The 27510-nt window shown below is 38.0% G+C and overlaps 1 protein-coding gene across 2 annotated transcripts in view; it reads right to left on the bottom strand.

Annotated features, from left to right (window-relative positions):
- Atrnl1 (attractin like 1) overlaps positions 1-27510 on the bottom strand; it is a 577179-nt gene that overhangs the window by 343539 nt on the left and 206130 nt on the right. For both annotated transcript variants that reach the window (XM_036173756.1, XM_036173764.1), the window contains exon 26: positions 13350-13428. In XM_036173756.1, the coding sequence (XP_036029649.1) occupies positions 13350-13428 (79 nt within the window). The remainder of the gene's footprint in view (positions 1-13349; positions 13429-27510) is intronic.

Below are 27510 nucleotides of genomic sequence, written 5' to 3'. Positions count from 1 at the left end.
TCTTCTTGCCAGAAGTATCTGAGAAATTTATTTGATTGGAAAAATAGGGAACTGTTACTAAAATATTTCTTCGTTATTCATTAATGAGCAGGTTATTTGCTAATTGTAAGGCCTAAAAATTAAATCTGTTTTATGAAAATAAGGAAAATATGCTCATGCACTGATCTAAGAGGACACATTAATATACAATTTCAATCAGGATATAATTAAAATTTTGGGTTAAAAATAGAAAACATCAACAGAAACAATACAAGTGAAGTTGATCCTAATAATTTTGTCTTTGAATAGACTGCTGGAATTCATGGTATTACTAAATGACATTATCAGAAAATACCTTTAATTAATATGAAATTTTCTTGAAAAATTGAGTTCCACAACATTGAATGGAAGCTAAATTTTATTACACAAGCTTTAATTTTTCTAATTAAAGAATATTTTTTCACCTGAGAAAATTATAGCAGCATACCTTAAAGATTAATTGATACACAGTAGTTCATATAGCACACATTCTAAGTGAAAAGGCACAATAATGGTCTAAAAACCAAACTAACACTAATTAGTAAAATATTGAGGCTATTATGTAATAATATAAAATAGTAACCTTATAGGTAATGAATACCATACATTTTCACATAAAAGCAGTTTCTAAGCTAAATCATCACTAAAACTTGATGACATTTTTAGGTTTACATCAATACAACATAACCACTTTGTGTCCTAAGGGAGTCAGAGAGTCTACTAATTTTGCTATGACCAACTGGACAAACAGACACTTTCTGACTTACTATCTGTAGGACTGGTTTTCAATCCCCAGAACCTGGAAAATAATTCACCATTAACTACAGTATTGCCTCATTCTTGATGTGCTAGTGGCCAGAATTCTTGGGTGGTTTCCTGGTTCTGTGCCCATGCCCTAGACAGAGTTACCACACAAAACAGCTCTAAGGACAAGGCTGCCCGTCTCCTTAATACAGCACACATGCCAGCATGGCACACAACCCACCAAGCAATGTGTAAATACATTTATGTCAGAAAAACCGTAGTGTTCTAAGCACTTCAGCATTTTCATTTGTTTCGACGGATAAAAAATAATAACTTAAAGTAATCCTTAGAGGTTATAATTTAACTTCTTCCCATACTCCATTCGGTCTCCTTGAATATTCATAATAGTCTCAACAGCATCATTTAGCAACACAACTGTCCTAAAATAATAGAGAATTTAATTATATTTTGCATTTCAAAGCACTTTCTACATGGAAAACAATTTTGTGCAACTTATATGAGTATTCTAAGACAAAAGAATAGCCAAAGGTTATATGTAAATTACTAATTATCTAAAGGAAGCAAAACAGATTTACTGCTCACTTTATGTTTAGCACATCTGCCAAGCAAAATAAGATTCTGAAAGTTATAATATATTCTCCAGTTTTGTGAGATGAATGTTTCACACTGATGATGTAATGAAAATCCTCTTCTGGGATATCTCATATTTGGATCAGAAACCTTGGGCTTTATATGTTTTTAGAAACCAAAGGCAGTTTCAACGGTGGACTGTGCTGCAATCCACTTAAGAAGGAACTTAAACAAATATGTTAGCATTTTTATGGAAGAAGTTAAAAAAACTCAACCTGCAGGTTTATGAAAATTAATGCTACTTTATAATAACTTGGCGTTTTCAAGAAGAAAAATATTTGCACTAATAGAAACATTTGATAGAGAACAGTACTTAATCGTGAAGAAGGTCAAAGAAGGTTTCCAAATGATATGATGAATGTTCAGGCTTTCAATTGCACATATTTTGCAAATCTTGACCACTGTTAACTTAATTTTGAAATTCTGGTCATTTGAGCTATTAGTAACTGAAGAGTCAGTGATGCAAAGTCATTAGAACCAAATAAGGCAAAATAGTAAATTCTGCTTCTAAAGTCCCAGAGTGGAAGTCCAAGGCTTGAAAGGCATAAGTTAGTACCATTCTTTAGCAACAAAATAAGATTCTAAAAACATCTATAAATCAGTAATATAATGACATTATCACTATATCATCTCTCAATATCAACTTATGAAGTATGCAAACTCACATAAATAAATACATACTATGTAAAAGAGTTATCAGTATATTAATGTATAGCTATAGGGCTTTCTCATGGCCTCCTGTGTCCTGGGTCACTTCCTGAAGTTCTGACTTCCCTGTACCACTGTTATAAATCTTAGTAAGTCCCATAAAGTTATGAAGAGCTACTTCAAAATAATATGAGTTGAGAATTGTCTCCAAGTCACATAGAAGGTCAGTAATTCTTATGAAACTCTATTAAAAAACAAAAAACAAAAAACAAAAAACACTTCAGCACAGGGTTTGCCATGAGATCCTGTCACTTAGTAATGTCAGAAGGTCTACATGGTCTAAGCAACACAAACACAAACTCATGAGCCCAACTGGGACAAGAATGCCAATCATGCTAAAGTGAACAGGGAAAGATCACCAGGTATTAACTCTACATGAAGGACAACCATGAAAAGTGGAGAGCAGGAGAGCCTTGCCCCAGTGAAGAACACATCAATTGGTCTTCTGATACCAAATGGGAGCCCTGAAAACATACAAGCAAATATCATTACACAGATTGAGCCGAGGGTATTTATGTCTTGAGGAATATATATGCACATACACATATATGCATGCAACAACTAATGAAAAAGAGGCCATAAATTTCAAAGAGAGCAATGAGAGTTATATGGGAAGATTTTGGAGGAATAAAAGGGAAAAAGGAAATAGATGTAATTGTATTATGATCTCAAAATATAAAATAACTAAAAAATATGTTATTCTTAACAGCAATAAATAATGGAAACAATGATAACAAAAAGACAAATATTTAAGCTTATCAACTCATGTAAATGTTATTTTAATATGGTAACTAATTTAAAATCACAATAATTTATTACATTTTAAAGATTTTTTTTTCTGTTAAATGGGTAATAGAGACTATGATGTCATTTATGGGAAAAATGTAGGAAAAAATAAGGTATGCTGACATGGCTTGTATATGCCTGTAATAATGCTAGAAGAACACAGCCAGAAAAATAAAACTGATTGGTTAGTTGCATGGAGAAAATCAAGAGGCTGGACAAGAATGTAATTTTGAATTCTAAAGCAAAAAGATATGTTACCTGTTATAATTTATAGGAAAACAAGAAAGAGATACAAAATGTTAAATTTATGTTATCTCATCTGCTAGCCAAATAATGATTCTCCCAAGTAATAACAAACCGTTCATCATTGGAATGATGCTCCTTTCTGAAGACAAACCGCCTGTGTTTGCTTCTGATAAAAAGAAAAATTACTTCTAAACATTCTCTCCTATTACTAGAATAAAACTTCATGATACCAATTTGCCAAAGAAATGGAAAACTATGTCTATCAAAGGAGCTCTAAGGGGAAAAGATCATTCTCATCCCTACCTATTCTGAATAAGAAGAAACTTTCCACCACTGACTTGGCTGTGGAATAAACTTAAGTTTGGATTACTACTCATGTAAAAGGTGGAGTTAAAATGGAATAATGAATTTCATACGTAAAATAATTAATATATAATAGTTTCATTTTCAAAACTAGAATTATGAGTGAAGCTAATACCATGTTCATTTGATACGATGTAAAGAATGTGTTGTATAAATATAATTAAAGGACAATTCATGGCATCAAATGACAAGGAATTAAATCAAATATAACTACAGGAGTCTCAAAGAATCTGAAAAGAAATGAACATCACACTCAGCACTACTTCAGGTATCTTCTAGATAAAGGCATCATTTATCTTAGCGCTGTGATGCCTGGAGAGACAAAATCAACCACAGAAGGTTTTCTTTCTAATCATTGGTTTGCAAACCACTGCTAGAGACTAAGTTGGTGCACAATGTCAGAATCATTAAGTGTATTAACTGTCTCCATGTTACAAATAATGCAACTGAGTTACTGTGAAAGCAACACTATAGCATTTGATAATAGTAGAAAGCAAATTTATTCTAAATTAAGTATGAAGTAGGAATTAAGATAGCTTTATTCTGCCATGCAATTACTTAGTCATGGACAATGCATAATCAGCCTACATAAAATTATCATACTAGAAGCATTTTCCCTCAAGTTAGAACCAGATGGATAGACTCCGAATATTCACAAGTGGAAACATTTGGCTTAGGAAACAAAGCACCCATAAAGTCTGTGCTGGGTTAAACATGCGTACTTATGGCCAAGTGTTATACCAGCAACAAAGAATTCTACAAGTGTAATGGTACCATGCAGGAGGATGCTCAACACATGTGTGAGTATTTGTCTCAATTCTAACTTTAGGACTGTGGTCAAATTCTTTGATTAAGCATCAAAATATGGATGAAGTTAATACAGAACATTGGAAGCATCATCACTTTAATAGTCAACTTTTATTATATCGACTCCAATGTCAAAACTCAAACTCTTTTCATATCATTATATAATAATTCATGCAATATATTATAAGAACACTACATAGGTTTAAAAATGAACATAATTTAGAAATATATGTATATAAACATTTATGTATTCAACAACAATTAATGAAAAAAGAGGTCATAAATTTGAGAAAACAAGGAAGAATTATAAGGGATTGCTTGGAGGGAGAAATGTAATTATACTATAATCTCAAAATTTTTTAAAAAATAAAAATAAATAGTAAACACACACAACAGGTACAAGTCTGCTTTTTTGTACTATCTAGAAAAACCATCCACAGATGACACCACCCACAGTGAGCTGGGCTCTTCCTCGAAATCATTACAAAAATGTACCACAGGCTTATCCACAAGACAATATGCTCAGGGCCTTTTTTTTTCAACTGAGGTTTCCTTTCAAAATGACTGCCTGTGTCAAGTTGGTATAAAACTAGGTAGCATATGGTGTTTGTCCTGCAATCATTGTGACCCGAACTCCATCTCTGAAATGCAGGAAAAGGTGGAAGGAGAGAAAAATCTCCACGAAGTTGTTCCATGACTTCAACACATAGGCCATGACATGCAAACATGACAGACCCATCTCTCTCTCTCTCTCTCTCTCTCTCTCTCTCTCTCTCTCTCTCTCTCAATAACGAAATATTTAAAAACTTTGAAGAAAACCACTGTTGGGAAGAGGTACAAAAAAAAAAAAAAAAGAGTCCAGGATGTGCAGGGACTTTTACCCATGCCAGTAATATGTAATTGATGGCTAATATTCTTTATATTACACACAGACAACAGGAAACACAACTCATACTTACGGAAGTTGGATACATTTCAAATGGATGCACCAGATAAACACTTGTCATTGATTAAACTCCATAGCATAATCCTTTAAAAGTTGGCCCTAACAAGACTTGACACTTTTTAACAAATTTTAATCTCTCTTACCTAGGATGTTTTACAACAGACAGAACTATAACCACTGCTGGTAGCATGACAGTTCTGACGTGGATACTAGATATAAAGCAAAGGGTTCATAAGTGGATACTAGATATAAAGCAAAGGGTAATCAGGCAACAACTCACAAATCCAGAGAAGCTAACTAACAGGGATGTTCCAAAGAGGGATGCATGGATCACCCTGGAAAGGGGAAAATAGATCTCCATGAGTAACCTGGGAATGAGGGGTGGGCAATGGAGGGTAGAGGATAGGGGATGACAGCATAAGAGAATGGGGTGGTTGAACTGGAACAGGGAGGGAAGGGGAATGCAATGAAAGAGACACCATGACATAGAGAGACATCACGGGGATAGAGAAAAGCTCAGTGCTAGAGAAGTTGCCAGGAATCCCCAAGAATGACCCCAGCCTGGACTACTAGCAATAGTGGAGAGGGTGCCTGAACTGAACTGTTGTGCCCCAGATATCAGACCGGTGAACACCCTAACCATCATCATAGAATTTTTCTCCAATGACTGATGGAAGCAGATGCAGAGATCTACAGCCAATCACTAGACAGAACTCCAGGAGTCCAGTCAAAGAGAGAGAAGAGGGATTCTATGAACAAGTATATCTGGATTATGTTGGGAAAACACACAGGGACGACCAAACCAAACTAGAGGGAACTCATAAAGTTGGATCAATGGCTGTGGAGCCTACATGGGACTGGACTAGACCCTTTGCATGGTGACACAGTTGTGTACCCTTATCTGCTTTGGAGGCCCTCCTGGCAGTAGGATCGGAATCCATGCCTGGTGTATGAGCGGACTTTGTGGAGCCCACTACCTATGATGGGACACTCGTGCATCCTTGAGGCACGGGGAAGGGCTTGGACTTACCTCTACTGAATATGCCTCCACATGGGAGGCCTTGCCTTCTTGTAGGAGGGAGTGGGGGATAGGTTGGGAAGGGAGGCTGGGGGGACGAGAGGAGGGAAGAGGGGGATCTTTGATTGGTGTGCAAAATAAATGAAAAAGTTTCTTAATAAAAAAAAGAAAAATGATTTATGAAAACATAGATTATTAAACTTAAAAGTTTTTAGAAGGACAATAAGTAATTTGTTTCTATTTTCTTTGTATAAATAAAAATTTTATATGGTTAAGTCAGTCTTTAAATAATCCTATGAAAGGTACTTCAATAAATATAGAATAAACATTCTCGGTGGTGAAGGAGTACTGTGCTAGAACTAAGCAAGCACTGTTCCCCCTTCCTATGTGTTGCATCAAATAAGGATCAATCATGTCTTCATATTACAGAATCTACAGTATATTACCCACCACAACAAACAGGTGGTTAGGTACATTATAAATGGTCAACTACGAATCAAACCTGCTTTCATGAAGTCATCTTTAGAATTCTATATATAGTTCATTGAGCTTGGATTTTGGAATCTGACAAACTAGACTTTGATTGTAGCTTCTCCACATACTATGTGGAAGCACTCCCTCTAGAGTCCATAAGTAGGAAAAAGCAAACGCTTCTCTCTTAGGACAAAGATAAGCCAAAGTCTAAACTTTTAGATTCTTCTTTGTCTCTAATTTAGTATTTATTTGTGACTGGTAGTGCCCACTTCCATGCACATAATGCCATTCCCATAAGCACAAGTTATCAGAAAGCACATGCTGTATAGGTCCCAGATAGAGAAAGTTTTAAGATGCACAACTTTCTGAGGCTAAGATTTACTCTGACTAAATCGCTTATTTTCTGAATAGACTTGGAACAATACTTCAGGATGTCACTGGAAGAAAGAACAGCACGTTTCATATGAACACATCTGTACTTCATCCTGTTCTCAGCTACAAACATCTCAAAGTAAGGAGGCAGAACGTACTTCAAGAACCTTTTGGAATAATATGAAATTGTTTTCATATGCAAAAGGCCTCTATTAATATCTTTGAATGAGTTTACTTTGAAGAACTAGGCAGTTTTATATCTGTAGAATATATTATTTAAAATCCAATTACTAGATTAAAAAATGCCTCTTCATTATATGAAAAGAAAATATACATAGTTCACATGTTGTAATTGCTGCCCAAGCATACCTCTCCCTTGTTTTAAAAGCAAATCATGATCTGACACTAGAGTATTGGTTTTGTTTTTGTTTTTGTTTTTGTTTTTGTTTTTGTCACTCTAAGCCCAGACGTTAGAGGAAGAGTATCTTCTCTGCTCCAGAGTAAACACCTGCATCAAAACTGGAGATGATAAATCAAGCAAACAAAGGCTGGGAACCACAACAGCAGGCAAGCTGCCAAGACATCCACAATAAAATGGCATAGAGCCCGTTCAAGAGGAGGAAACCCGTGTCTGATTCTGTAAAGTGAGCTGAGAACTTGACCTGGAGAAGCCTGCGATGACAGAAGAGAGTCTACTTCCGTGATTTTCCTAAATCAACATAGTGGCCAACCGTATTCTCAACATTTTCCTTGTATCCACAGGGAATTGCAATAATAAGTCCCCATCAAAGTTCTTTTTGCAGAAGACATGGGCTACTAGAGAGATTCACAATGGTTAAAACTTAAAGAAGTCTAATGACTGGGTGCTTGGCACAAATCCAGCCATTTAAAGCTGGAAAACATCCAGAGTAGGGGATGGGGAGGGGTGCTTTTAAGAGCCAGAGGACAGGGATGGCTGCAGCAACGTAGTTTCTTCTAGACATGACAGTGTGCCACACCTACAAACTCTCAACAGTATGGCTACTTACAAAAACCACTCCAGGAGACAGGACAACGTGGATGGATGAAAATTCCTCAAAGCTGCACCCCTCAATGAAGGGCTCCACAGAGTCAATGGCTGCTGAAGAAGGAAGAGTTATCTACAAGGAAAGGCACCTGATAGTTTTCCCAATCCTAAGGGATCAGTCCAACACACATGTACACACAGGCAACATTAACTGAATTCGGTAGGGTGTGTGTATGTGCGAGCACGCATGCAACATAGGAAGAGCTCGAAAGATGGAGAGGGTGGAAATGATTGAAATACAGTGTGCTCACTTATGAAATTGTCAATTAATTAATGTTTTTAAATTTTAGATAAAGATTAAAATTTGGGAGAATAAAGACTTAAGCATGTATATCTAATATATTTGTGTACAGATACTTGTCTGAATACATAGAAAGTAAGGTTTTATGGCTAATCACATATTTAGTAACAGAAAGTCACTATTACTGGCAATTTCTTAATCTACCTAAATAATTGGGCCCAGACAATGATAATGCCCAACATTTTTAAAAACTATAGTTTAGGAGATAACTTTTATATTTTATATTTTATTTAAAATCACTGCAAATGTTTGCATATTAATTCTATATACATTTATCCAATAATTCACATTCCTAATTCACTTCCATTATTAATTTCATTTCCAAAAATTTTTCATAAATGATTCCACACCCCCAGGGGTAATACAATAATCCAGGAGTTTCCTAAGTATTGTGTGTCTATATGTAATGTGTTGGATGTACTTTAAAGATGGAGTATTTTCTCAAAACTTTAGCCTATGACCTTTCTGTTGTTATTAGTATTTATCAATCAATCTGCAATACAGCAAGAAAAACACTAACTCAAAGCTCTTACACATAAGTTTTAGTTGATCATTTTCAATTAAAACTCAAGGATAATGACAATAAATCCAAGTCTAGATTTCATGCTGCAAATGACTCCAAAATGTATGGTTAAGTTCACAGGACATCTTTTTATGCCAGGCTTTTTATCTTACTTATTTTTTTAATCTTCCTTATTTTTCAGCACAAGAGGAGCTAGAAATTGTTAAATACTGTGGTTAAGTTCTCTATTAACATTTTTGAAAATCTGAAGAACTGGAAATTTAACTGAATTTATAAAGGAAATGAACTCATCGTTTAAAGACTCGTGGATAACATGAAGGTGAATAAGAATGAGGCTCCCCTTACTAAGGAATGTAGTTTTTCCTGTTAGACTCTCACTAAGACACACTCCAACTAAATCATTCAAGACATGGAAAAATAGAAAGTTTCCAAGTAGAAAATACTTCATTTCTTTTAACTATTAAGTATTCATAGTATTTTTGTTAGTCAAAAAATGATTATAATAAAAAGTTAGAACATCTTAATTTGTCTATGTCTTAAGATAAATATGAAACTTCCAAACTCAAGCTGCATGGCTCAGCAGTTAGCACTTGTTATTCTTCTTGACCTGGTTTCAATCCCCAGGACCCACATGGCAGCTCATAACTATCTGGAACTTCAGTTCCAGAGTGTCAGACACCTTCTTCTGTCCAGGCATTCATGTGGTGCACAGACATGCATGCAGACAAAACACTCATACACTTAAAAACACTCAAATTCCAATATTAAAATGAAGACACTCAAAACAACAACATGTCAAGTCATTATTTAGCACACATCTGGTGTAAACAAATATATTTTGTAATGTAGTGACTAGTTAAACTACAATTTATCCTTGAAGATAAATGTTTTCAATACCTGTGTAAAAGAATAAGCAGTGATAACACATTCACCTTCCAGTGTGTTAATTTCCACTAACCAATATCCACCTATTGTTTCCATTCATTAGCATAGTCTGAAAGAAAGTTTTCATATTATGTGGAGGGTAAGTTACCATAGAAACCAAGCTGAAAAGGTAATATCAAAATTGAAGCCTTTATAGATTTTTTTAAGAGCTCTTAAATTCTTAGGTGTCTTATTGAATAGGAGTAATAATCATATGTCTGATATTAAAATTATATTATAAAAATTATAGTCATGATTAAGAGAAACCAAGGTGTGAATGAATAATAAATGCTATGCTTATGGTAAAACCCAATACATGACTTTTCAAGTTATTCTCTGTAGCTGAAGTTTTCTTCAGTCTCACCCGGGCCCCGCAGCCACTCAGACACAAATAAACATGCAGAGGCTTATATTAATTAAAACTGTATGGCCTAATGGCTCAGGCTTCTTGCTAGTTAGATCTTATGTCTTAAATTATCCCATTTCTGAAAATCTATACCTTGCCACGTGGCTCGTGGCTTACCAGTATCTTTCCATCTCGCTTCTCATGGCAGCGGTGGCTGGCAGTATCTCCTGACTCATCCTTCCACTTCCCAGAATTCATCTTGTCTGTTTATCCTTCCTATATACTTCCTGCCTGGCTATAGGCCAATCAGAATTTTTTTTATCAACCAAGCAGAACAACACATTCACAGCATACAGAATAGCCCACAGCAATTCTCATTTTAAACAGTCCTTATATTTGGGAAAGTACAACTTTATAAAACAATCACAAAAATTCTAAGAAAAAAATATCAATTCAGATAAACCAATATTCTGTCCACCACATCTGACCCCAAATTGTAACAGTAATTAGTAGCTCTGTGTTTCTGAGAGAGAGAATCAGACTCATGTAAACAGTATGAATGAGGCCTCACAGAGGACACATAAGTGTCTTAGCCAACACTGAGTTAGTAGAAGTGAAGGACAGGAGACCTGCCTCTGCTCAGCTACTGTCTGTAAAACAATTATCACTGTGAGCACATGATAAGTTTACAGGGTTTGGAGATCAGAAAACAAAGACTAGGAGTCACCTTTCCTTTATTACCTAATGGCATTGCTAGTGTCGCTGGAGTCTCCAGACCTTATGAAAACAAACATAAATAATTCTTCAATAAAATAAAAATCATTGTCTAAATTGGTCTCCAATAGTCAACCAAGATAATATGTTTACTGTGGACATTAACATATGACATTTTCCTACAACATTTAATGTCTTTCATTTAAAGGTATTTAGTAAAACTGAACTAAACAAAAATCCACAACATATATGAACCCCATGCAATACAGCTTAACAGGTTCTCACCCCAATAGATCGGTCTGTCTGGGCTGAGGTGAACAAATCACATTTATGACAGAAAAGACTACCTCCCTGTCCTTTAAAGGCAAAAAGGCTTCACACTGAGAGGAAACCACAGCCATATCATACTTTCATGTGCTGCAGTACCTAATAATCATATTGGCTCCTCAGCTCCTCACTAGTTTTCTCTAATAATTTCCATGTCCACAGATTATTTTGGAAGGTATTAACATACAATCAAAATGTAAGTTTGCTTTAAAACTTCTAAAATGAAACAACAAAACAGCATTACTACTCAGAGGTGACAGAATATTAAACAAAATCCATTTGTTATTTAAAGAGGGCACGTTAGATATACAAATAATAGTTTTTTCAAAGAGTAAATATGTTTTATTTTCACATAGTAAATAATTGTACTGATTCTAAACTTACTTAATATAAGTGAAGAATCCTATATATAAATTCAAACTGAGCTTAGTTAAATGTAACAAAGTTCTTTACATTGAGAAGGAAATTCAACAGCACGTACTAATGGTCAGATGCAGCAAATGATAGAGGGACTGTGCATCTCTGCATGACACTGCAGTTGCAGAGCTGAGCTTTGTACACTCTGAGAGTAGATATCTAAACATTGGGCCACTTGTTTCCTAACAGTTAGGGAAATAGGTTACCAGCTCTATTCCATTGCCAGTGGCCTTCCCAGGACTGCCTACCATCATGATTTATGGCTCTACTTCTTATACTACACCATCTGCTAGGACCAGAGACTATTAGAATCCACACAGAATTTCACATATGTGTGTATTTATTAAGCGCCTTGCCAAAATTACTCTTATCATGGAATTCCATCATGTTAAATATCATCGATGCTGTACTGGCCATATCACAGATGAACACAAGACAAAGATGAACAGTAACTTGGAGAGGAGAACTTCAATTTCCAAGTACCTTAAAGTGGGCACTGGGGTTTGAAAATATAGGTTAACTTTTAAATTTGAGTCATATTCACTCATTTTATAACTTCAAGTACTCTAGGTTGTTTCAATTAGCTTGAAATATTTTCTTATATGTGGAACTCCATAGGCACATAAAAATGCTGGGAAATGTGCAGCAAATAATTTACCAGTGATGCTAATTTTAGAATAATAACATTCATAGAACATAATTTACATTCAGTAAATGGAAACTAAGAGTTTTTATTATATAAGCTATAGAACAATAAATCTAGCTATTTTGTTCATCAGTTTAGCATGTTTCTTGCTTCTCTCCACTAACCAGTATATCAAAGGACAAGAAACTACGTTTTCTAGTGTGCTTACATCATAAGATGTGACTTCGTGAAAGTATAACCCTTCTTTAACCAATATTAAAATGATAAGGAACATATGACTAATTCTGACACAGAGGTGCATCAAACTGACCTGATTCTTTACACATAACTGGGTAATCAGATGATCAAGAAATGACAAAAATTGAATCACTCTCCCCCATAGAAACACTGCTATAGTAATAGATATCTTCCCTAAAGCAAAAAAAAAAAAAAAAGATAAGTATACTCAGAACTGTTTTAACTTCAACAGAGACACTGCTGTAAAGCACCATTCCTACACCATAACTAAATGTCAAAGTAAAGGTTTACTGATTACTTAACAAAATTAATATCAGTATTCATCATGAATTCTGATACTATCAAAATTGAAATGATTGTGGCTGTCAACACTGAATTTTTTTTTTTCTTTTTGGTTTTTGTTTTGTTTTGGTTTGGTTTTTGAGGCAGGATTTCTCTGTGTAACAACCCTGGCCATATGGGAACTCACTCTGTAGAACAGGCTGGCCTCCAACTCACAAGAGATCTGCCTGCCTCTGCCTCCGAAGTGTGGGATTAAAGTTGTGAGCCATCACCACTACCTAGCTCAACTCTGAAATTTTAAAAATAGAAAACTTCTCAATGTTAATGTGTAGAATTTATTTGATAACTCTGCACTTGAAAGAGCATATGTATGAGTTAGCAGAGATCCATGATTGCTCAAACCCTCACAAAGATTAGATAATGTGACTGCTACCTCTCTCCGTCGAGAAGCCCAGCAAGTCTGTTTGATCTTCCAAACCACAGCAGCCACCAGCAGTAAGGATAAAAAACAACTAGAAAATAAAACACAGATAATTGTGTTCAAAATACACTTGAAATATGCAGTAAAGGAAAATAACAAGGTAAATTAAAATATAGAAGAACTTATGATAAATATTTTGAAAGAATTTCTTTGTAATCAACTCACTTGTTTCTTTGTGAACTGTTTTCCTTTTTTTCCTGGTTTGTATACCAATAAAATCACTCAGGATAATAGTGACTAATATCTATATAAGGTACAACATTTTAGAGGACACATTCCACAAACTGTTTCAACTGAACTTTGCCTGTAATTTAACTCAACCTTCTTTATCCTATCAACAGACTCATTTCTCATTTGATGATGGGAACTATTCACTCTTTGAAATCTCCTAAGTAACTTTGCTTTCTTTTACCCTTTCTGACCCACTGTAAGTAATCTCTGAAAACTGGTGATGAAGAGGAAAGCCAACTCTTGAGTTATCCCTGCTGTCACATGTGACTGAGGCATGCAGGCACCCCTCTCACAAAATAAAAATGAGTACGTGGATATTTCTTAAAACTAATATGTTAGTTTGAAGAAAAAAATAATTTGTCAGTTTGGAGAATGCACTTCTCTTTTTCTCAAAAATAGAGTTCTGGTCTTGGTGGGAAGACATTTTTCATAATTAGTGTATGACCCTGTGCTTTTAACCACAATCATGGCAGAGACAGAGGGTGTTTGGCAGAGACAAACAGAGGATTAATTTTGCAAATTTGTATCTTTAGTACTGCCAAAATTATAACATCTTATCATTAAAAAGGATTTAGAAGATTATTTAGTTCAAAATCCTGTCTAGAAAAGAAATCCCTGGTAAACTCTGAGAGTGAGGAAGTATGCAATTTACCTAATTAAACAATCGTCTGGGAAACAAGTCAATGCTTTCCACTTTCAGTTAACTCATACTATGAAAACATACTCATTTCGGCCAATTAATATCAATTCTATTCTAGGTAAACCTGAATCAGTGTGCTACATTTTGAAATTTTGTATTTATCCAAAAAGGTCTCCCTGGTACTGTATGGCTGAGCAGTTCCCAACCAGGCATGCTTTACCCTCAAGGAGACATTTTTAAGTGTCTAAAGACATTTTTATTGTCACCATTTGATTGACAATGTGGGATGTTGCTTAACCCTTTAATATATACAAGCATAGGCAAGTGTGTGCGCGCACACACACACACACACACACACACACACACACACACACACACCCCAGATTTTATATGCACATTTTTATATGCACAGACTGCCAAAGTTGTCTAAATTAAGAAGCTCTGTCTCAATCTCAATTACTTCCAAAGAAACTACATTGCTACTCTCTGGTTAGTAGTGTAAATGTTAACAGTGTTGAAAATTGGTACTTTAGTGTCTGAGGGTCCATTTTAATTTCAGTAAGATCATTGTGTCTTTAAACTTTTTAGCACAAAAGCTACAAGCTTGCCATTCTAAACTGAACTCATTGGTAACACTCAGAATACAAATGACTACCATCAATGAATAATATGTATGAGAACTGTAAGTGGTTTACTCTATTCCACTAAGCACTCTGATGTCCCCTGTATGAGGCCCTGCACTTATTTAAAGATGAGGTATGAGACATGGAGAGGGCTACTGAGTTTCTTATGCTTCACAAGTATTAACTTACAAGTTTTTTTCCCTCGGATATTTTTATTCCAGTTAAATGTGAAACCGGGCAATCTCATCATTCTTCATACTTAATCTGATCCTAATTTTGTTATTTGTTTCCTTAAGAACAACTACAGTCGTAGATGATAGCCTATATACAAAAGTCAACTTATACTAAACCTAATTTGAATACCACAGTGTATTTCATTTGTTGTTCTGCAAAGTACCAGAATTTATGGCACATAGGTACACAATTAGAATTACTAGAAATGAAGATGCTGGATTTCTCCTAGAAGATTTACAATTCCTTCTCACTTTCATTCCTTGACTCAGGTAAAGAGAATCACTTTTATGATAATTAGGGACAACATAAAGTATGAAGCCTTTGTAACTACTTTCCTTGGAGGAAGAATACAGAATTAGAGGCTTAGTACCCAACGGTCCCCATAGAATTCTTGTCAGGCAGTAGTCAGAGGGATGGTGTTACATTAGCCTTTGATGACCCATCCTGGAGTCACAAGAAATAACAGAATTTACAGTTCCTAAATTCCCAGGGAAGCATCATGGGACAGGGCTCTGCACGCTGCTTCCATCTATTCCATTTTGCATGAAGAGAAGTAAACTTTGATTGCATTGATTCACTGAAATACATTGGTCTCTCTCTTTAAATTAGCTTTTCCTGATGGTTACACAAAAGTTTTTAGTGGGTGGCATGAAATGCTGTCTCCTTTAATCTATTTTCATTACTACTTTTGCACAAGAGGAAAATAAGTTTTGGCTACTTTCTTTGAGATTTTTTCTCCATAAAATGGCTTCTGTAAGTGTCTGGGATGGATACAGGAGACCAGATATGTGGGCACTCAAGGAAAGAGCAAAGAAAGGAGGAGACAAGTGGGGACCAGAGTGGGGACAGGAGGATGGAGGGAGGGTCAGTGATGGGAAAGGAAGAAGAGGAGGGTGGACAATGCAGGGGAAGAGGAGAAAAAACTATGAGGTCTGATAACAGTACCAGAGTTCTCAGGGGTTCAACAAATCTATGTAATGAATGTAGTAACAAAAATAATAATAAGGGTTGGGGATTTAGCTCAGTGGTAGAGCACTTGACTAGCAAGCGCAAGGCTCTGGGTTCAATCCTCAGCTCAAAATAATAATAATAATAATAATAATAATAATAATAATAATAATAATAGAAGCATGCAAACTAGAGATGAGAGGAAAAACTTAGACACTTAGGAAGAGAGACTGCAATAATTTAATCATAACCTTTATAAAGCCATCACTTATTACAGAATTCCTAATACAAAACCATGGAGCATCTAGCAATATCATGTGATCAGTGGACCTCAACCTTCCTAATGCTTCGACCATTTAATATAGTTCCTTGTGTTGTGGTGACTTCCAACCAGTAAATTATTTTCATTGCTAGTTCATTGGCTTATTGTGCTACTGCTATGAATCATAATATAAGTATTTTAAGTACAGGATATCTGCTATGCAAACCCTGTGGGGGTCCTGACCCATTGGCTGAGAACCACTGACCTAGAGCAGAGCGCACGTCACAGTATGACATGAACCTGCACTGCAACCAGCAGCTAGGGCCAAGAAAAAAAAACCTTTTATGCAACAAAAGAGAAATAATCTTCCTAATATTTTCTAGATTACAGCTTAACTGAACATAAGTGATCAATATTAAATATTTAAAATTAGTTTGCATATATTATTCTTGTATTTTACTGTAAAACCTTGGAAACTAGTACAGTGTTAAAATACAAGACTTCATTGTATTTTTAAACTAACTTCTCTTAATAACTGATATTCCAAAACACACCTTCCGATGACTTGTCAATTCCCTAATACATGAAGATTCTATTCTCACCACAGAAATGTTAACAAAATAAACCAATTCAAAAACAGTAATGTCCAGAAAATTAAAAAGAATTTGGGCCAGGCTGTGGTGGCGCATGCCTTTAATCCCAGCACTCAGGAGGCAGAGGCAGGCAGATTTCTGTGAGTTCGAGGCTGGCCTGGTCTCCAAAGCGAGTTCCAGGAAAGGTGCAAAGCTACACAGAGAAACCCTGTCTCAAAAAAAAGAAAAGAATTTGGGTTTGTCAATTTGTCCATCTGCCCAGAGTTGAAGATTAAATAAAGCCATGTGAATTATAGGGAGAACCATTACATCAGTTATAAAAACTGCACAGCACACTAGCTTGTAAGGCAAGGTGACAGCAGGCAGAAAGAGTATGATCTGAAATGTGAATGCTCCCAACCCAGCTTGTAAAGTGCTGACCTGCTCCAACAAATGGTAGATTTTACAGATGACCTCTCATAGTGTAGAGAAAACAGGGAACTAAAACATTGCATAAAGTTACCTTCAGCCCATGTATATAAGGTATACATAAAACATACATTTTTTTTTGTTTGGACGTTGATTCCATAACGAAGCTATCTCATTACATATGAAAACATTTCAAAATGCAATGGGGGGGGGGGGTTTCTCAAGCATTTTCAATAGGGGCAATTACCTGGTACACTTAGGATACTCTACCAGTAAGATAATTTCAAATACAAGTAATAGAAAACCTAACTGAAATTAGTATAAAAACATGGGTCTTAAACATACTCCCGGGTATGAACTTACCTATATAGCCCATAAGACTGGTCCCATTAAGTCCCCCCTCACTGAGGCAGAGAGGAGCTCATGGGGCAGTATCTTTCACCAAGGTTATAAAGGCAGCTCACAGCTGCTTGAGGAAAGGGACTCAGGAAACCTGGCACCTACCCAAGCTCCTGCAAGTGGTTAATGGTGATGGAGAGAGTTTTCTTCAGTAGTTGCCATGCTCCTGGAAGCAAGTCCAAATAAACTCATTGATTCAGTAGCGCAACACTGGGGGCAATCCTGACTGGGTCTGTCACTGCCACCCTATAAGGGTTGAGGGGACATTTAATGTCAAAGCCCTGGAGAAGGGACTTAAGTTTAACTAGTTCCATAAAGCAGGGCCCCCAACATGTTAAGATCAGTGTCTGTCCCAGTCTGTTTTCTGTTGCTTTTCTTCCCCAAAGGTAACTTGGGGAAGAAAGGGTTAAATGGCTTACAGGTTACAGGCCAACACCCAGGGAAGCCAAGGCAGGGACCTTGAGGTGGGATCTAAAGCAGAGACCATGGCGGAGCACAACCTGCAGCCTGCTTAGCTCCCTTTCATACACCACCCAGGCCTACCTGCCTAGGGATGAACCACTCAAGGGGAGCAGGTCCTCCTGCATCCATTAGCAACTAAGACAATGCCTCAAAGAGGTGGCCGCTAGCCAATCTGAAGAAGGTAGTTCCTCAGTTGAGATTCCCTCTTCCTAGATACATCTAGGTTTGCATAAAGTTCACAGAACCTAGTTAATACAGCATTCTCATAAGAAAAGAAAATAGAGAAGTCCCACACCCTCCTTGCCTCACATAACATGGAAGACAAGCCGAGAAGTTCAGAACAAGAAACCAGCCATTTGCCCTCTCACTGAAGGTCCTGATCAGAACCCGAGTGCTGGAACCATCATCTATTGAGCTTTCAAATCTATGAATCAAGGACATCTCCGTCCTTCAAGACACCTAGACTGTTATGATTTAAGGTAGATGGAGTCAAATGTTCTAATTTAAGGTATACATAGGCAGACAGATGATAGGAATGTCTGGAATATACATTTTGCTGTCAATGAACTTGTTTCTCAGACTTTTTTTTTTTAGCTTTTAAGAACAAATTCCAACGCCACAGCACCTTCTCTCACACTTTGGTAGGTATACCCACTCCTAATCAAGCATCAAAGATGTACTAAATAGTTTTAGTCTACCATGAAGCTGATGAGGGATCGATCTCATTCAAATCAAGCGGCTGTTATACAGCCACACTGACAGAGTTATTAAATGAAGACTGGGCAAGAATCCATAAAACACAGTAAACGTATCACTTTTTTAAAATTCATGAAGAAATACAGCTAGATTACACACCAACAGAGCATTTTGGAAAAGTGAGTACTCTGAAGCCTTGACTGGCTGGAGACAAGGAAGGCTAACACTGAAGGACAGTATTCCTTGATGTACCATGATTGCAATTAATCTGGGTACCATATAATAACTTAAATTTGTGACACAGATCAATGTACATGGTGTTCCTTCTATACTGGGTTGGTTTAGAATTACATCGTTTGAAACCAGGCAGTTGGATAAAAGCTTTCGTTAAAGAATTCCTTTCCTGTTTTTAAACAAGCACATGTTCTTCTGTACACCAATGTTCTGTAACATCCGAAGAGAGATAAAAAGCACACAGCTAGCTATCAAACTCTCCGACAATATGCCCATGTAACCACCAACCCCGTCTCACCTGTTCAAATCATTCGGATTTAATATCAAAGTTTAGTTCCCCATTTCTGAACTTTATACAAACAGAATCCTATAATGTTTTTATTTTGGGTTCTTTCATACAACATTCTGCTGCCCATATTGCTCCTTTAACATTACTTTGTCCTTTTTCATGTTTCTGCATTATTACATAGCATGTAATTTTCCAGTCCGCTCTTTTTGAGCATTTGGGATATTTCCAGTTGAGGCTATGTAAGATATACTTCCTTAAACATGTGTCTTTTGTTTGAGGCAATTCAGACAGCATACTTGACTACAGCATCAGAATGCAATGATCCAGTGTTCCTATGGTGCTGCAACACCTTTTCCAGTGCCTGAAGAACTTCTGGCTGTCCTCGGCAGCACAGAGCATTATTTGCCTTTTCTACTCACTCTCAATACTATGGTTTTAATTCAAAGTCCTTGAACACATTTCTATTATCTATTGGATATAACCTTTCAGAAAGCACAATTCAGTCTCATGCTATTTATTGTAGCTGGGAGGGGGGTCTGTTTTCAGACTTAAATCATAGCCATAAAGACCTTCCTTTTACACGAGAGACAACTATGACATGTCATGATGTGACTTGAAGTTTCATGCTAAGAGTCTTCTGATAAACATTCGGCATAACTTTTGCAGCACTTCTGTGTGCCATTTAAGAAAAGTTTCCCACTTTCAGATTATAAAGTACTCCTGGATGGCAGAGTCTTTATTGATTTACTGCCTCTTAAAAATTATTTGTATGTTTAGATGAGACAGTGGTCAGTTGTCATTTTTTCTCATCCATAGGAAACAGACCTGGCACCTGATGATAAAGTAGTCAACACTGACAGTCCTGCACATGACAATAAAAGTTAACAATGGTCACCTCAATCAGAGCCACCCTGTAAGTTCCTGTTAGTTCCCTCAAAGTCATCTTGCTTCCGATATATTGGCTTCACAGGATTTGTGTATGCCCTGTAGATAATATTAATATTCTTTGTTTCAGCTACTCATGGGCTATGTGGACAATGCCCCTGAATGTTTCATGGAGGGCAAGGGGACTGTCCCTAGTCAGTCTGACCCAGAGCTGAGTTCCCAAACTCTCTGCTCTTCTAACTATAATCAGACTTGCCTAGGTGACACTCCAGAGTTCATCCTAGTTCTGAGACAACTGGGCATGGCTCTTCTGTGTTACCTCCCAGCTCCTTATGGCTCCCTGGGCTCTACTTTTCTATATCTGACCAGCAACTACTCATGCTCATAAGCGCACCATGTTCTTCTGCTAAGGGAGGACAGAAAGACTGCAGTGGTCGTCACATGGTCCTCTACAACCACACACTGAGCCTCACTGCACCCCCTTTTGAACTCTGCTCTTCCAGTGACCTGTTCTCAACCACTTGTCACTCACTGCTAGTGTTCTTGCTATGTGATAGCCAGGACGAAGGAACTGTGGGGAAGATTAAAAACCGGGAGGAGCCTGGAAAGATAGCTCAGCGATGAAGAGAGTCTACGGCTTTTGAAGAGGACAGGTTTTCAGTCTTAGCACCAATATCAGGAGGTTTAGAATTGCCTATAACTCCAGTTCTAGATACTGGATCACATGCCCTCTTCTGGTGTCAGATGGGCATCAGAGTGAGGCACATGGACAGACAGACAGGCAAATGGGAAGACAACATACATACATATCCTTCCTCTCTCTGTGTCTCTCTGTCTCTGATAAAATAAATCTTTTTTGTTTTGGAGGGTTTGCAGATATTTTCATCTTTGTTTGTTAGAAGTCATAAATACCTTCACAGTGCCTGAGCTGCATGGTTAATGCACCTGGCTTCTGGGTCTGTATTAGAACCGATGGACTCCATCCACCACTGAGCATTATTAATTGACACTGAGATCTGTAGGCTTTGAGTTACAGACCCGGCAGCTTTATACACAGCTTTATCCAAAGCAACTGTCCCCAAAGACAGACAGTTCTAACCCGGAATTCAGGCAGCATGTGTCTATAGTGAGGGAAGAAGATGCAACATGCCTCCAAATGATCTTCTCATACCAAAGAAATAATCCTCCAAAAGTGTTTTAAACACAGATTCACTAGTGAAAGTGATCTTTTAGAAATTAAATGTGTGTGTGTGTGTGTGTGTGTGTGTGTGTGTGTGTGTGTCCCCATCTGTCCACATACCCCAGTTCACATGTGGAGACTAGATGAGAATTTGAAGGAGTTATATTTTTCCTTCTTCAAGAGGATCCTGAGGACAGATTTCAGGTCATAAGGCCTGGTGGCAAGAGCCTTAATCATAGAGGCACCTTGCTGTCCCACGCCATCACAAAGCACAGTCAATTAACACTGAGAGCCAGAGAAAAGTCGAACACAGAAAGAACACACGCCACTTAGCTATCCAAGAGCAGACGGCCGGCCCTGAAAACATACATACAAATAACATGATACAGTCTGAGCAGGCCATGCTCAGCACATGTGTGTTCATACACAAATACACAAGCAGCAATTCATGAAAAAGGAGGCTATGAATCTGAAAGAGGGTATGGGAGGCAAGGAGGGTGCTGTAATTACATTATAATCTCAAAAGATAAAAATAAAATAAGTCATAAAATAAATCTTTTAAAAATTAAATTAAATAAAAAATGGGAGAGGATGTCCCCACTGACTCTGTCTGACCTTTAAGTATTTCCCTTCCAGAAATGAGAACTGGGGAATGGTCTCAGGCTGGGTGATGGAAACCAACTGTCATGTGCTGGGTGATGTTATCCACAGTCATGTGTGGGTAATGGTAACCATGGTCATGTGTTGGCCAATGGTAACCAGTGCCTTGTGTGGCACATAATTAAGAAAAACTTATTTTGAATTTTATAAAAATTAAAACATTTTAAATCTATGAAAGGTACTATTAAGAGAATAAAAACAACGCAAAGACTGAAATCTCTGCAGATAATATATCTGGCAAAGAGTTATACTTCCGATATATAATGCATATTAAAAATTCGACATTAAGAAAATGAAAGCAAATGAACAAAAGATGGACAAAACATTTGAAAACCACTTCCTCAAAGAAGATAAAAGGACATCCAATAAGAACAAGAAAGATTACCAGTGTTTTATAAAGAATCATCTATTAGAGAAAGGTGAATGAAATCACTTGATGCAATCATATCCATCATATCCATGCTGTGTGTGTGTGTGTGTGTGCCGTCACACACCTATCATACACATGCTCTGTGTGTGTGTGCCATCACACACCTATCATACACATGCTCTGTGTGTGTGTGCCATCACACACCTATCATACACATGCTCTGTGTGTGTGTGCCATCACGTGCCTATCATACACATGTTCTCTGTGTGTGTGCCATCACACACCTATCATACACATGCTCTGTGTGTGTGTGCCATCACACACCTATCATACACATGCTGTGTGTGTGTGTGTGTGTGCCATCACATACCTATCCTACACATGCTCTGTGTGTGTGTGCCATCACGTACCTATCATACACATGTTTGTATGTGTGTGCCATCACACACCTATCATACACATGCTGTGTGTGTGTGTGTGTGTGCCATCACAGACCTATCATACGCATGCTCTGTGTATGTAAAACACCTAGAGCTCTCTTGCTTTGCAATTCCATGTGGAAAGATACTGTCACTCGAAAATGACAGCAAGTATCGTGACGATGAATGTACTTGTAACCTTTGACCTGCAACTGTACTTCTAAGAAGGTCCCCTAGAGAAATAAAAACTTGTGTCCATAGAAAACATAAAGTATTTTGTTCCCTGACACTTTATTCATAATTGAGAAAAGGATAACCTCTGTCTCTGTGGGGACAAACTGTGATATGTCCATAAACAAAAATCCTAATCCAACAATGAACATAAGAGGCTCGTGATACAAACAACTTGGACCAATCTCAATGGAAATATGCCGGGAAGGAAGCCATTAGAACAGCATGTTGATGACGCAGGGGACGGAGGACAGGTCGGCCGGGAAAGAAGAAAGCTGGCTACAAAGCAGTGCCAGGACTGAGTCCTCCGGGTTTGAGAACAAAGCTGGAAATTACAAGCGAGCATAGGACAGCACCACAAAATGAATCTGACTGCACATGACTTAAAATGAAATGAGCACACTCAAGTGAACACACATAAGCAGACAGCAGGAAAAGTGACAGCCTGCACCCACCGCACTGGGAATGGACTGAGCTCGGGCCTGATAATGTGAAATAAGACCAATAAGTGGATCAGGAGTGAGGGGGGTGGAGTACAACATGAGCTGAGGCACACCACAGTGAGACACACACAGTCACACACACACACACAGTGACACACACACAGTGAGGCACACACAGTGAGACACAGTGAGACACGCCACAGTGAGACACACACAGTGAGGCACACACAGTGACGCATACACAGTGACACACACACAGTGACGCACACACAGTGAGACACACCACAGTGACACACACAGTGAGACACACAGTGAGACACACAGTGAGACACACAGTGAGGCACACACAGTGACGCACACACAGTGACACACACACAGTGAGGCGCACACACAGTGACGCACACACAGTGACACACACACAGTGACGCACACACAGTGAGGCACACACAGTGAGGCACACACAGTGAGGCACACACAGTGACACACACACAGTGAGACACACACAGTGACGCACACACAGTGAGACACACAGTGACGCACACACAGTGAGGCACACACAGTGACACACACACAGTGACACACACACAGTGACGCACACACAGTGACACACACACAGTGAGACACACACAGTGACACACACACAGTGACACACACACAGTGAGGCACACACAGTGAGGCACACAGGTCCTGCCAGCTGTGCAGACCTGGAAACTACCAGGAAGAGGTGGACTGGCAGGACAGCAAGCTCACGGAAGGGCAGGCTGGCTCAGGTTCACGTGGCCTTTAGGGGTCAGTGTGAAGCTACAGACAGAACTCCTGCTTTTGTCATGAGTGTCTCGACCTCAGCACTATGGATAATGTGTGGAATGCTGCTGTAAATCACTATAAACTGCACTGGCACCAGTTATTCCCACCATGTTAAAATTACATTCATAAGCGCCAACGGGGCATAAACATCAATTCCCTTCCATAAGGAAACCAGGGAGAAAATTCCAGAGTCAATTTCTAATACAGCAAGCATTTGCTCAGGGATTCTACCTAGGGAGGTCCAGAGCCCAGGTCTCATTTGCACTAACATAACTATCATCTGAGCTCACTGCTGAAATGCACACCTGTGGACTGTGTCCATCCTCCACACTGCTCTTGTCCTTGATCTGATCTGTCTGTTAGTTTAGAATCATGTCAAATACTTCTGGGTCATGCCAAGGATTGGGTTTGTTAATGATCTAGTTTATTTCTGTTCTTTGAAGATGCACACTATTTCCTTTTTTCTTTTTAAAAAGTGCTATAAACAGCATGATTATGTGCCTTTATCCTCAGATCTAGTGACTACATTAACCCTATGTGGTCATCTCAATGGGCAGCTTTGCTGTGTATGTTTTTCTAATTCATGAGTGGTTTTATGTTTGCTTTTGAATCCTTTAAGAGTCTTATACTTAAAATTTTAATCTACATCTTTCTCCACACTGTACCCAGTAACACAGATGTAACTTATATAGAAAAAGAAAATAACTCAGGGTGGTGAGGCCATAGAGAAAATATAATTCTTAGAGATTTCTCATCCTTGCTGATAATATAACAAGGCAGGACATCTTCAGAAACCACTGGAATGATCTGTGATAAGTAACTCTGATGATAAACTGGAGTTTGGTTTGGTTGTCTCTGTAGGTTTCCCAATCATGATCCTGATGCACTTGCTCATAGAATCCCTCTTCTCTCTCTTTGACTGGACACCTGGAGCTCGGCCTGGTGCTTGGCTGTGGATCTCTGCATCTGCTTCCATCAGTTACTAAAGAAAGCCTCTATGATGACAATAAGGGTGTTCACCAATCTAATTACTGGGATAAGCCAGTTCAGGCACCTTCTCCACTATTGCTAGTAGTCTAATATGGGGTCATCCTTGTGGATTCCTGGGAACTTCCCTAGTGCCAGGTTTTTCCTATCTTTAAGATGTCTCCCTCTATCATGGTATCTCTTTCATTGCTCTCCCATTCCAGCCCTGTTCCAGCTTGACCAGAGTTAGTAAAATTATAAACAAATGTTTATAGAAACATTATTCAAAATAGCTACAACATGGAAACTAAAATATCTATCAAGTGATCAATGGAGAAAAAATATGGTAAGATAAAATATTACTGAGCTAGCAGCTCGATAACCCTATAGACAAAAGTCCCTGCTTTACCCTCACACTCGGAACCCAGAGGGAATGTCATGGACTAAAATCAGAAGCCTGGCCTAGAGAACAACTCATTGCCCATCTGAGACAGATAAAGGGTAAGAGCTGAAGTAGATACAGGAATTAACTCGAATGCTTTACCAAAAGCAACAAAAATATGGGAAGGTTTAGATTTGAGAGGTTATCTGATCAACAGGGCAATGTAGGAATTAGATGATAGAAATCTGTAAGTTTCACTACAAATTACAGAAACACAAGTAATGTAAAGTCTGACTTGGGACAACAGGTTGACACCACAGCATGATGAAGAATGAGATTCAGAGGCGTGGAGGAAGGAGTGACAGAGGCCAAACCTGAACCCCATGAGGCAGCTGGAGGGTGGAGGAGAAGGGAACTACATATAAGATGGGGAGCATGCTGGAAGAGACAGTGCTATAAGACCAGAACAACAAGCCAGCAGTCAAGCGCCACGGGCAGGCCTAGAGGCCACACAGTCCACCACAGCCAATGTATATGTTGGTGAGTGAGCCATTAGTGTATAAAGAAGTTTGCTTGCTTTCTTCTGCAGAGCAGAGCTGAAAAGAGGAGACATTCATAGGACTAGCATTGTTATCACCATGGTGTGAGGAGATATCATTTATTTGCTGCCAAATCTAGGAGGCAGAATTATCTAAAATAGATTAACAAGATTAAGGAAGTAGTCCACAAAGATTAACTGTGATGATTCAAGAATTGTGTCCTGAGGCTGAAGAGATGGCTGATCTTCTAGAGAACCCAGGTTTGATTCCCTGCTCCCACATGGTGGCTGACAACTGTCTATGATGACTCCAGTTCCAAGAGGTCCCATGCTCTCTTCTGGCCTTCATGAGCACCAGGCCTGCACAGGATACACATAAATACATGCAAGCAAAACACCTATCCTCATAAAATCAAATAAAGCATTATTTCCTGGAAGGCAAAATAAGTGGTTAGCAACAAGAGTGCTCTATAACAGCATTTGTTTTACGTGAGAATGGAAGAGCACCAAGGAGCTTCTTCTGTGATGTCAGGACCCTCCTCTTGTTCCCAGCTGAGCTCATTCAAACCCAGAATCCTCTGACTAAACAGGCAGGCTGGTCCTTAGGAGGAGCCATGAAGAAACAACTTGAAAAGTCTTTAATATGATCCCTGTCACACACTTGAGTATATACAGTGTCTTGGTTTTGTTTCCTGTTGCTTGGTAAAATATTCTAACAGAAGCAACTAAGGGAGAAAGAGCGAATTTGGCCACAAATGTACATTTTCATTGTGGGAAAGGTCAGGGAGGAAAGACCATGAATAAGACAACATCCACAGGGAAGACCTAAAGCTGCAGATGCATGCATGTGGGCCAATGTTTCGCTCACTCTTTCTCTCTTACTCAGTACAGACCCCAGCCAGCCCTGAAATGTGGCATCCACACTCAGGGTGGGTCTCCCTTCAGCAAAGAATAGTAATCAAGATAATCTGTCACAGATATGCCTTGATACAAGCCTAATCTAGACAATTCTTCATAGAGATTCCCTTCTAGGGCATTTCATGTTGTATCAATTTGACAATCAAAATTAATCATCACACACAAGAATTTACACACATGTATATAACGGTTATACAAGATAATCTAGTTAGAGTTACTGTTGCTGAGATGAACACCATGACCAAAAGCAACTTGGGGAGGAGAGAGTTAATTTCACTCAAAGTTTCATAAAATA

The sequence above is a fragment of the Onychomys torridus genome, chromosome 1 (genome assembly GCF_903995425.1).
Source record: "Onychomys torridus chromosome 1, mOncTor1.1, whole genome shotgun sequence".
Lineage (NCBI taxonomy): Eukaryota > Metazoa > Chordata > Mammalia > Rodentia > Cricetidae > Onychomys > Onychomys torridus.
The sequence above is the reverse complement of the archived record's forward strand: the minus strand, read 5'-3'. Positions and strand labels throughout refer to the sequence as shown.